At 42.5% G+C, this 12,378-nt stretch overlaps 1 protein-coding gene across 1 annotated transcript in view; it reads right to left on the reverse strand.

Moving 5' to 3' along the window:
* Nucleotides 1-3,024: 3,024 nt before the first annotated feature.
* The window catches only part of LOC137517811 (solute carrier family 7 member 13-like), a 76,776-nt gene continuing 67,422 nt past the window's right edge, over nt 3,025-12,378 (reverse strand). Inside the window, exon 5 of the mRNA XM_068234864.1 lies at nt 3,025-3,932. Coding sequence (XP_068090965.1) covers nt 3,687-3,932 — 246 coding nt within the window. The 3' untranslated portion in view covers nt 3,025-3,686. The remainder of the gene's footprint in view (nt 3,933-12,378) is intronic.

Raw genomic sequence — 12,378 nt, forward strand, 5'->3', positions numbered from 1 at the left:
ATAATTTTTCAACTTCTTTTTAAAATAACTTTTCAGCATTTTGTAATCTAAAAAGTACCAAAAAGTAAAGAAAAACTATTATCAAAATTATTTTGAATATTTTCTTGTTTGCTGGTGGCTTAAAGGGGATTTTATGACAAGGTGTGAAAATGTCAACTTGGAGATATCTCAGGTGAAAAAGTGAATTGCATATGGGCCCATATGTTCATTTATGCTTCCCTGATTTTTGCACTCTCATTGAAGTTTCTTTGCTAATGTCCATTCATGGCATAGTTTTTGAAAAAATCCCTGCTTTATAGCATTAGTTCACAACATTACAACAGGTACACAGTATTGTACCCATAAAAAGTAAAATAAACTTGGTGCTTTTTAATTGAGACTAAAATGATTTGTACTTCAACATTCCAATATTGCCTCCAAAACAAAACAAAAAACAACTCTTTTTATATGCTATTAGTTACCTGCAGGAAGTTTTACAGCTTTAATGGTTTCACACGCATAACCCCACATTTTAGTTCAGGCCTGTACTCATATTTCCAAATGCAAACATAGTAGATATGGGGGCATACATGGTGACAACAGTGGCAGTAAATTGAAGGTAGAATATCTGGCACCTGAATCCTTCCTGAAATAATACTAGTGATCATTTTCTTAATCAACTGCAGTAACAATAGGGCCATGTTTACTCATAGCAGAAAGGAGTATTTGTCTTCTATATGGCCCACATGGCACCCAGTTCAGTTTTGGAGAACCAGGAACATCTTGATTATTTACTGTATAGTGGGCCTAAAGGTACTCTGAAGCTCTGTTCTGAAGAAGCTATGCCAAGTGACAATATGACTTTATTACAAAAGAAAGTATTAGCAAGTTTCACCTCCGTGTGAGCAAGATGATAATACCCCTACATTTCAAAAACATGGTGTAAATAAGTAAATCATTCATTCATGTCCTTGAAAGTTGGAACAAAATTAATTACTGCTGGTAGGGCTGGTTTCACGGGCTCCTGGGGCCCTGGGGCAAACTTGATTTGAGCCCCCCTACTTACCCCCCTCTACATTTATTATACCACTGCTCCCCGGGGCCCCCTGCATGTGTAGCTGCATTTATTATTTACACCGTTCGAGCACTCTTAGCCACGCTGTCTGCCTCTTCTCTATGTCCCGCAAAACAAAAGTTTGCCTTCTTAAAACAGAAGGAATTTGCGATAATTCAGGTTGGAATGAGCATATGAGGTCTCCCACGATGCATCACTGATGAATATGCAAATTATCCCTTTGTTGTCCCTGTAAGCTAGCCACACCTCCACAACCGCTGGGATGCAATGATGTGTCAGCTTGTTAATTGTACAGAGCCACAATAATCCAACATGCATACTGGCTGTTTCGGATTGGTTGATCCTCATCAGTGCATGGCATGGATTATGACCCGGAGAGTAATAAATGCAGCTACACCTGCATTAATTGCTCTAGGGACTGGGGAGCAGAATGGGGAGAGAAGCATTTGGCAGGGTTGGGCCTGCAGAGGTCAGGGGCCCTGGGGCAATTGTCCCCTTTGCCTGTGAGGAAGCGCTATCCCTAATTGGTGGGATTTTAGGGCTCATTATGTTATACTATTTTTTACATAGTTCCACCAAAACCATGAGGGATGTTGTTCTCCATATCCTGGTTGGGTGCCTCATAACATCCATCTCACAATCCCTATACATAAAGCCATATCAATTCATATACTGAAGCCAGAAACGGTTGTCTGTAAGTTAAATCATAAGGTTCTGTAAATTAACAGGTCATAGGTGTGTTTTAAATGAACAGTTAAAGGTAATCTGTACTGTCCAATTTGTACAATAAAAAACATACCAATGGAGTCACTGTGATCTCCTGGATCCCTCTTTGCCGTTTCCGCTGCTCCCCGTCGCGATCCTGGATTTTAATTACCAGTTTTAGACAGTGTGTACAAACAAAAAACATGGACGCTAACCAGGAAGTGATGTTAATATACAGTATGTATATACATACATACATATTTATATATATATATATATATATATATATATATATATATATATATATATATATATATATATATATACAGTATACTACAAGTTACATAGTTAATTATCTGCACTCCAGTCTGGGATTCTCACAGTTTTTAGCATGTGACAGGCAGCTCTTTCTCCCCTCAGCCTCACAGACTGCATCAGAAGCTGAGAGCAGAGAGTGATAAGTAAATAAAGCACACAGAGCCTGCAGGGGGGCGTGCATTCACTACAACAGAGGCAGCCCATTCCTCTCTGGGTTGACAAAACTTGACAAAGAAAAGAAAATTAGATATGTTACAGAGACAGTGCAACTAGAAAGGCTGCAGTAATCCAGACCACATTAGAACTTATAGGATAGAAGAAATAAGGCTGAACATTTTGTTACAGAGTCTCTTTAAGGCCCATTTCCACTCACAACGAATACACAGCATTTCCCCGCATCCGAGTTGCACAAGGAAATGCTGCCTATTCAGACACCAGCATGCCATCTGTTTCATTTGCCAGTGCAATTCTGGCTGGCATGCAGCAGTTTTGCATAGCACGCGTGCAAATCCCTATAGCCGTGAATATGCCATACACGGCTGTAGTGATTCGGCTGCTACTTCGCAGCAGCTTGGGTGCCTCGTCCGTTATCAAATCTTGGAAATAAGCCCTTATATATGAAGGATTCCATATTCCACCCATTGCCCCCAAATGTTGTATCATGGATGTTACTTCTTGCTGGACATTACTTCTCACTCATGTGAATGTGAAATCTGAAAGCCGGCAAAACTCCATCATATTGGACAATAATCCTCCTGACCCGTGACAAAAAGTATTGAAGATTTTCAGCCACCCAGTGCTTCTTGCTTTTACATGATCTTAAGCTTAAAGAGAATCTGTATTGTTAAAATTGCACAAAAGTAAACATACCAGTGCGTTAGGGGACATCTCCTATTACCCTCTGTCACAATTTCGCCGCTCCTCGCCCCATTAAAAGTGGTTAAAAACAGTTTTAAAAAGTTTGTTTATAAACAAACAAAATGGCCACCAAAACAGGAAGTAGGTTGATGTACAGTATGTCCACACATAGAAAATACATCCATACACAAGCAGGCTGTATACAGCCTTCCTTTTGAATCTCAAGAGATCATTTGTGTGTTTATTTCCCTGTGCAGCTATCTTCTACTGAAGTGTCAGGCTGTTTCTTCCTGCAGAGTGCAGACAGCTCTGCCTGTATGTAATTCCTCAGTATGTGAAAGCCCAGCCAGCTCAAAGGACGATTTATCCAGCTTGTAAAAGATAAGAGAGAAGAGAGAAGCTGCCCTAATCTAAATAATACACAGGCAGTGTGCAGAGAGGGGCCTGGAGGGGGGAGATGCATCACAGAACCACAACACTGAAGAACTTGGCAGCCTTCCAGACACAGGCTGACAAGTCTGACAAGAGAGAGATAAGTTGATTTATTACAGAGATGGTGATAGTAGAACGTGCTGCAGTAAGCCAGAACACATTAGAATAGCTTTTGGGACTTGTAGGATGATAAAAAACAGGATGCAATTTTTGTTACGGAGTCTCTGTAAGAACACTGAAAACTTGAAATGTGGAAGTTCTTTCATAAATTAGTCCACAAACACATGATCCAGTTTGTTATTCAGAAACAACAACAATATTATTCAGTTTTGGCATCTTCAAAAATATCTGTTGGGGAAACCTCAAGCAGGAGTTGTAGATAGCAGGTCACTTTGTCCATATATGGGATTTTTAGCTTGAAGTGGACAAAAGGGATGTAGACAAGGATACCGCTAAACATAAACAGCAAGGCATAGAAATATTGAATCTTCGGATTCTGTACAATGGGAGCCAGGACCAGAAATGCTGAAACTCCAACAACAACAAAGGCTATAGGCAGGAATACCTTCAAGAAAAGAAAAAAAAGTTAGCAAATGAAAATGTTTTAGATCTGTGGTAAAAACAAACAAAAACAAACATCTGGATCTTAAAACAGGATGCAGGCTTGGGGGATGCATGCATCCATCCCTAGTGTTTAGCGCATTAGGTATTGAGATGAATCAGAGTGTTGATCTCATGTCATTTACAGTGGGATGCGAAAGTTTAAGCAAACTTGTTACCGTAATTGTCCTGATTTTTTTGTATAAATCGTTGGTTGTTACAATAAAAAATGTCTGTTAAATATAACATGTAGGAGACACACACAGTGATATTTGAGAAGTGAAATGAAGTTTTATGGATTTACAAAAAGTGTGCAATAATTGTTTAAACAAAATTAGGCAGGTGCATAAATTTGGGCACCACAAAAAAGAAATTAATATTTAGTAGATCCACCTTTTGTAGAAATTACAGCCTCTAAATGCTTCCTGTAGGTTTCAATGAGAGTCTGGATTCTGGTTGAAGGTATTTTGGACCATTCCTCTTTACAAAACATCTCTAGTTCATTCAGGTTTGATGGCTTCTGAGCATGGACAGCTCTCTTTAACTCACACCACAGATTTTCAATTATATACAGGTCTGGGGACTGAGATGGCCATTCCAGAGCGTTGTACTTATTCCTCTGCATGAATGTCTTAGTGGATTTTGAGCAGTGTTTAGGGTCGTTGTCTTGTTGAAAGATCCAGCCCCGGCACAGCTTCAACTTTGTCACTGATTCCTGGACATTGGTCTCCAGAATCTGCTGATACTGAGTGGAATCCATGCGTCCCTCAACTTTGACAAGATTCCCAGTCCCAGCACTGGCCACACAGCCCCACATCATAATGGAACATCCACCATATTTTACTGTAGGTAGCAGGCGTTTTTCTTGGAATGTTGTGTTCTTTTTTCTGCTTGCATAACGCCCCTTGTTATGCCCAAATAACGCAATTTTAGTTTCATCAGTGCACAGCACCTTATTCCAAAATGATTTTCCGGACCTACTGCTGTTATATGCTCCTTTATGTTTATTGCCTGAGGAAGCAGGTTTAAGCCTGTGAAACGCATTGCAGTCCCCCGTTTTTGGAGTATGCCAATAAAATCTATATTTATTTTGAATAAGACAGTTTTCAGTCTCTGCTTGTAGGAGGTAAGTCCAGAACTGCCTCCAAAGCATTTTTAACCTTTTATCGTGTTGATGTTATCCTGTTCAGGGATGAGCAGAAACTACGCCATTGCGTATTTACGCATCGTAGTTTGCATCTACGCATCGTAGTTCGTAGGTGAAGTTGCAGAACTACACTTACGAATTTACGCGTAGTGAAGTACCGCTATGCGTAGCTTACGCTTACTATGTGTAGTTAACATGTGTATTGCGTAGTGAACTACGTGTGCATTACTCGCGTCTATTTTTCCGTGTACGATTGTATGCTTACAAATTTACGCATTGGAAAGGGGAATGTACACATAGAAGAGTTCCCGGGATAAGCATCTAAAGAGGAATTAATGCGTAAAATTTTCTGCATACAGGCATAAGCATCCGCATACACTACGCTTCGCACTACGCGTAATTGCGTATTTTAACACGTATTCTACGAAATGCATATGAAGCGAATATTTGATTTCGAAGCTGTAGTTTGGCGAAGCGTAATTGCGTAAAACTAGTTCCAGCGTAGCGAAGTTGGCTGACTACGACCATCCCTGATCCTGTTGTTGCCTCTGTATTCTCTACTTAATACTGAATATCAACTCTTGGTGGAGGGGGATACCCCTTGTTTCCTATCTACAGAGAGTGACTTCTTATTCCTGAGTGGGGACAGGACAATCTCCCCACCTGCCTGTACAGTGGTTGCCTAGGAGATAACCCTGTTTTGTGAGTATAAATCTTGTACTCTTTCATTAATCCATTTTTACAATACATACTACACTATATTGGGCTCTCGGTTTCCCCTTTTCTATAACCATCTGCAGCAAGATGATGTTGTAGGTCTTTGGTGCTGGTCTGTGGGTTGACTGTTCTCACCATTTGTCGCTTCCAATATTTTTCTTGGTCTGCCACTTTTAACCTTAACTTGAACTGAGCCTGTGGTCTTCCATTTCCTCAATATGTTTCTAACTGTGGAAACAGACAGTTAAAATATGTGAGACACCTTTCTGTATCCTTCCCCTAAACCATGATGGTGAACAATCTTTATCTTCAGGTCATTTTGAGAGTTGTTTTGAGACCCCCATGTTGCTACTCTTCAAAGAAAATTAGAATAGGAGGGAAACTTACAATTGACCCCCTTAAATACTCTTTCTCATAATTGGATTCACCTGTGTATGTTGGTCAGGGGTCACTGAGCTTACCAAGCCAATTTGAGTTCCAATAATTAGTTCTAAAGGTTTTGGAATCAATAAAATGACAACAGTGCCCAAATTTATGCACCTGCCTAATTTTATTCAAACAATTATTGCACACTTTCTGTAAATCCAATAAACTTCATTTTACTTCTCAAATATCACCATGTGTGTCTCCTGTATGATATATTTAACTGACATTTTTTATCGTAACAACCAACGATTTATACAGGAAAATCATGATGATTAACAAGGTTGCCCAAAATTTCGCATCCCACTGTATCACTGATTGCCGTTTTTTAGTCAAGTGCTGGTGTCGATTGAGAATTCCCAAACACTACATGCGGCTTCTGGCTTTTGCACTTAAGGTCTGTCCTCCAAGGGCTCAAACAGGACACAATAACAAATCAATGGTAAATTATGTCAAACGTTTTTTTTCTGCACAGTAGCAAAAAAGTGTTTAGTCATGGAGAAATGGGCAGCCGGCTGTGTGAACCGGCCCTAAATTGTTTTTGGACCATTACCTATGCATACTGTACATCTGACGACTTGATCCCTCAGAAAACAGTTTGGGGTTTAGTGCTGTACAGCTCTGCAATGCATTCTGTTGCTATGGACAGAGAAGCAGGAGAAACTACACTGCTGCACACATGTCAAAGTGGCTTCCAGTGTCAGGGGGAACTATGGGTAATGAGGGTAGATGGCCAATATAGTATGGCACCTCAGATCTCATCGTGATACATTGGGCAAGAATGTGGAGGCTCTACACATACTTTAGAGACAGCCCCGACCAACTGCATCCCTGGGGGGGGGGGGGGTGGAGGAGGGGTGCACACAAAGCATCCCTCCTCCAGGAGGAGGCTTCCAGCAAGCAGGGTGAGTAGGGTGAGCAGGAGTTGGTCAGCCATTTGATGTCACTAAAAATGTGACAAGGATCTTTGGGAAACTTTGGGGGTGGGCTCCTGTACACATACAAGATTCTTGGCTGAGCTGTTCATTAACATATTTCTCTGACAAGTTTAATCCACCATGTGCACTTAGATTAAATGACACCTGAACTGAATGGAGAGGGATATGGAGGATGCCATATTTATTTCCTTTTTTTAACAATACCAGTTGCCTGGCTGTCCTATTGATCCTCTGTCTCTAAAACGTTTAGACATAGATTCTGAAGAAGCATGCAGATCAGATGTTTCTCATGGAAGTCTGAGTTAACCATTTCCGGACCCCCCGAAGTAAATCCTATGCCACACTTGTGGCTGTCTAAGCCTGATGCGGCATAGGACTTATGCCGCCCGCTGTTTCCACTGCCGACGCGATCATTCGCACCCGAGAGGGGAGATTAAGCTGTCATATGACAGCTGACATCTCCCCTCAATGATCAGGAGCCATCGCAATTGGCTCCTGATCACTAGGATCGGCGGCGGATCATAGTGATCACTGTTAGAGCTGCGGCGGTAGGGGGGGGTGGGAAGGAGAAGAAGATCCACTCACCTTCCTGACTTTACCCTTGCGATCGGCGCTCCCCTCCACTCTGGCCGGCATCCCCGCTCGCTCTGACGTCATCAAGCCGCGACTCGGGACTTAGCGGTAGTACGAGCGGGAATGCCGGCCAGAGTGGAGGGGTCAACAGCTGCTCATCGCTGGAGCCTGGGAGGTGAGTAAAGGCTGCCTGCAATACGGGGGACATCTGGCCACACTGGCATAGCCCTACCAGGGATCCGACTGCCTGACCCCCCCAAACGTGCCCCCTCCCCATGCAAAATCCCCTGGTCCTTAAAGGGAATCTAAACTGAGAAGGATATGGATTTTTCCTTTTAAAATAATACCAGTTGCCTGACTCTCCTGCTGATCCTGTGTCACTAATACTTTCAGCCACAGCCCCTTAACAAGCATGCAGATCAGGTGCTCTGACTGAAGTCAGACTGGATTAGGCCCCGTTCACACTTGCGGTTGTTTGCCAAACGGACCGGATGACCTGACCGGATCCGGACCGGATCCGGATCGGAACCGTACGGTTCTGATCCGGATCCGATCCGGATCCGGTCAGGTTGCATCAGGTGTTCATCAGGATGCGATCCGGATCCGTTTGGCAAAAGTAACGTAAAAAAAAAAAAAAATGTTGGGGTCTGGGAGGTCAGCAGAAGGGGGACCTGTGGAATCAGGCCCTCTGCTGTTTAGCACTCACCTCCACCTGCGACATGCTGCCAACATCTCCGGATCCGGATCCAGCTGTGCTGCTCCACTCCAAAATGCTTGCCCACGTGTCCCCATCCAATATCGCCGCAACAATCCGCATAGGAAGTGGGGTAGAACATCCGGATTTCTCAGCCAGTGTGTTGTGCGCTCTCCGGTTCCCATTGGTTTGTATTGGCCGGATGGTGCAGTCCGGCTCCGCCCCGGATACGGCTGCCGGAGGAGCCGGATCAAAAAATAGCGCATGTTGGAACGGAGGCCGGAGTCCGGATCCGGCCCGGATCCGGTCCGGCTCCGGTCCGGCAGAACGGACGCATGTGAACGGACGCATAGGCTTTCATTGCTATGCCGTGCGTCCGTTCCGTCCGTTCTGCAAGCGGTGCGGCTCCGGCACGGCGATTCCGGACGGCCACCGCTAATGTGAACCGGGCCTAAGTTGCATGCTTGTTTCAGGTGTGTGATTCAGCCACTACTGCAGCCAAAGAGATCAGCAGGACTGCCAAGCAACTGGGATTGTTTAAAAGGAAACATCCATATCCCTCTCAGTTAAGGTTCCTTTTAAGGTGGGTTAGGCAGCCAGTCCCGAAAGGGTTAATCTAGTCAGACGTCAGCTGTAAGCTGCATGTTTGTTTCAGGTGTGTGATACAGATACTACTGCAGCCAAAGAGTTTAGCAGGACTGCCAGGCAAGAATGGTTTAAAAGGAAATAAATATGGCAGCCTCCATATCCCTCTCATTTCAAATGCCCTTTAAAACACTGAAAACAGTTAACTAATGACAGATGATCAAATTTTTGCCCAACACAGCTAAGCTTCTTCTTTATCTGAGATCTCATTCAAGCCGATTAATAAACTAGAATTTGTACTGCTTAACAAGATAAAGTTGTTTAGTTTTTACTGTCTGTGAGACTGACAGTGGACAGTGGATGTGAAACAACTCCAGATACAAAGAAATGCATTTACAAGGCAGAGCAAACCATGGACATTGTTAAGTTCTTTTAAGAGAGAAAAATCAATGGCTAACTTGTTAGTTCCTGCGGAGCAGTCTCAAAAAAGAACTAAATAAATAATGAGTGAAAATGCATCCAGACTTTTGGGAGTGCGCACATAAAATTATTGATTTATATATTTTATGGCTAGGACAAGTTTTCTTTTTTCTATTTTCTTAAGACAACCTTAAAAAGTTATCAAAAAAGTAAAATTATTTAGGCTGGGGGGGTTAAATACAGGGGCGTATCTGGGCTATACAGTGCCTATAAAAAACACTGAAATTGCGCCCCACCCCCTCCCGGTCAGAGCCCCCTTCCCCTATAAAAAAAAGCATCCTTTCTCGAGAACATTTGTTATGGCTGCCTTTGCTTTTTGGCTCTGGATATTGCCAAACTTACAATTTTTGGAAATCTCACTTCTTATTCCCTCTCTGTACTCTTGACAATTGTGTTGTACCCAGATACCAGAGCAGGGGCGTAACAATAGACCCTGCAAGGGATGCCTCTGCAGGGGGGCCCAGAAGCCACAGGGGGCCCGTGGGGGGAAATGTTTGAGAGACTGACAACTAAGGGCAATGAGAGAAAAAACGTATTCTGCTCTCTCACCATTGTTATATTGACTGCAAAAGTTGTAGACTGTCCCTTAATCAGCAATCACTCCAAAGAGATTTCTAGATTCTTATCACACGCAGGCTAATGATGACCTTGGGGTGTCTGATTACTTTTACAACACAGCAGTGGGTAAGATTGATGTCTGACTGTCACTGCCTCATTGAGAGCTTGTTGTCTCATACAGAGTCCAAGATCCCCTAATAACAGTATCAATCAGTGACATTCTGAATGTTTTGCCAAAGTTACAGTAAATGAATACTATATCTTATGTTCAGCACCTCCATATAGCATGTGCTCTCATGTAGTAAAATAATACGGCTGTGTGTGTATGTATATACTGGGAGCAGAGCTGCAACGAGGGACTTGTCAGCTGCAAGGGGCTGGAAGAAGCCCCGGGTAAGTAGATCTAGGGGTAGCATAATTGCCTGACATTTCCTTTAAAGAGACACTGAAGCAAAAAAAAAAATATATGATATAGTGAATTGGCTGTGTACTATGAATAATTACTAGAAGATTAGCAGCAAAGAAAATATTCTCATATTTTTATTTTCAGGTATACAGTGTTTTTTCGAACATTGCATCATTCTATAATATGTGCAGATTACACAACACTCAGCATTCAAAATGATTCTTTCAGAGCAGTCTGTGAACTAATGACCTCTCCTCTGGCAGATAAAAAGTAATTAGTTCACTTACAGTTGAGATAATAAAAGTCAGAAGACAGCCCTCTCCACGACTTTGAAAGTCGTAGAGCTTATGGCTTTTTTGCATAGAGATAACAACTAGAGTTTCTTAACTCTTCCTGTACTGGAAACAATTAGACGGATGTATCTGATCTTAATGTTTTATTTCTTAGCTGTGCTACACATACAAATCATAATATCATCATTTTTTTTTCGCTTCAGTGTCTCTTTAAGTCTAAGTGTTTTTATCTGCAAGGGGAAAACACATTGGTCCTCAGTTTTCCTGTGCAGAAAGTGAGGGGGGTGGGGGTGGGGGGGCCCCATCCAAAGTTTCGCAGGGGGCCCCATCCAAAGTTTCACAGGGGGGCCCAGTGATGTCTAGTTACGCCCCTGTACCAGAGTTTAATATGCCCTTGGATACATACATTGAGAAGCCATGGTCCCCTATATTAGAATTCAGTAGCCATGTGCGCCAAAATTAAATAAATAAATGAATAGTCACATGCTCCCAAATAAAAGAATAAAGTAGTCCCATAATTCCAGATAAAAGAATCAAATCATTCTATGCCTCCAGATAAAATAATCAAGTATTCACATGCCCCACAATACAAATATTAGGTGGTCACAAGCACCCCGATAACATAATTATGTAGTCATACACCTCCAATAAGATAATCAAGTAGCCAGGTGCATCACGATAAACAAATTAAATAGCCAGCTGTCAAGAGAAAATAGTTAAATAGCCAAATGTGCCCTATATGCATAAATGAAGTAGCCAGATTACAGATTTAATCTGATCTGAGGTCTGAGTGATGGGGAGGCACGGGGGAAGGCAAGGCGGTGCAGCACAGGAGCAGGCATGGCACCCATAGTGCTCTGGCGCCCATGGCACAAGCGATGCCTGCACCCCTCTAGAAACTAGTGCTTCCTAAGTCACAGGCAATTAAGCTTTTAGACTATTAGTCTAAATTCAGGGGTGTCAAAGTCAAAAACAAAGTGGGCCCAAAGTGAACACTGGGACCAAGTCTCAAAGGCCAACCTCAATGTCTAGTGACCATCTCCCTCCCTTATAAAGTTCATAACAGTTATTGTGTTGTCTCACACACACTAAAGGATCCAAACCATTGTCTCTAGGGATAGGGCAACAGCTGGAGATAGAGGGAATAGACCCTCTGTACAATGTTCAATCAAAAAGAGCTTGCTCGTCCACTGTAAATCTTTATTAGTTTTATGTAAACCACATAGGGCCTGATTCACAAAGCGGTGCTAACAGTTAGCACGCTGGTGAAAAGCCCTTTATCACGCCTGAACTCAGTTTGGGCATGATAAGTTTAGGTGTGATAAGTTTAGGTGTGATAAGTTTAGGCATGATAAGTTTAGGTGTGATAAGTTTTTAGGCGTGATAAGTTTAAGCACCAACTGCTGTTTTGCGCTAGCAAAGTCTGGTGCACTTTGCATAGATGTTTAATGGCGCTGCTTTGCGTGCGGGACTTTGCGCGCGATCTAAACTTATCTAAACTTATCATGCCTAAACTTATCATGCCTAAACTGAGTTTACGCATGATAAAATGGTTATCACGCCTAAAGTCTTTAACTGGGTTATCAAGGCTTTGTGA

This window comes from Hyperolius riggenbachi, chromosome 5 (genome assembly GCF_040937935.1).
Source record: "Hyperolius riggenbachi isolate aHypRig1 chromosome 5, aHypRig1.pri, whole genome shotgun sequence".
Classification (NCBI taxonomy): Eukaryota; Metazoa; Chordata; class Amphibia; order Anura; family Hyperoliidae; genus Hyperolius; species Hyperolius riggenbachi.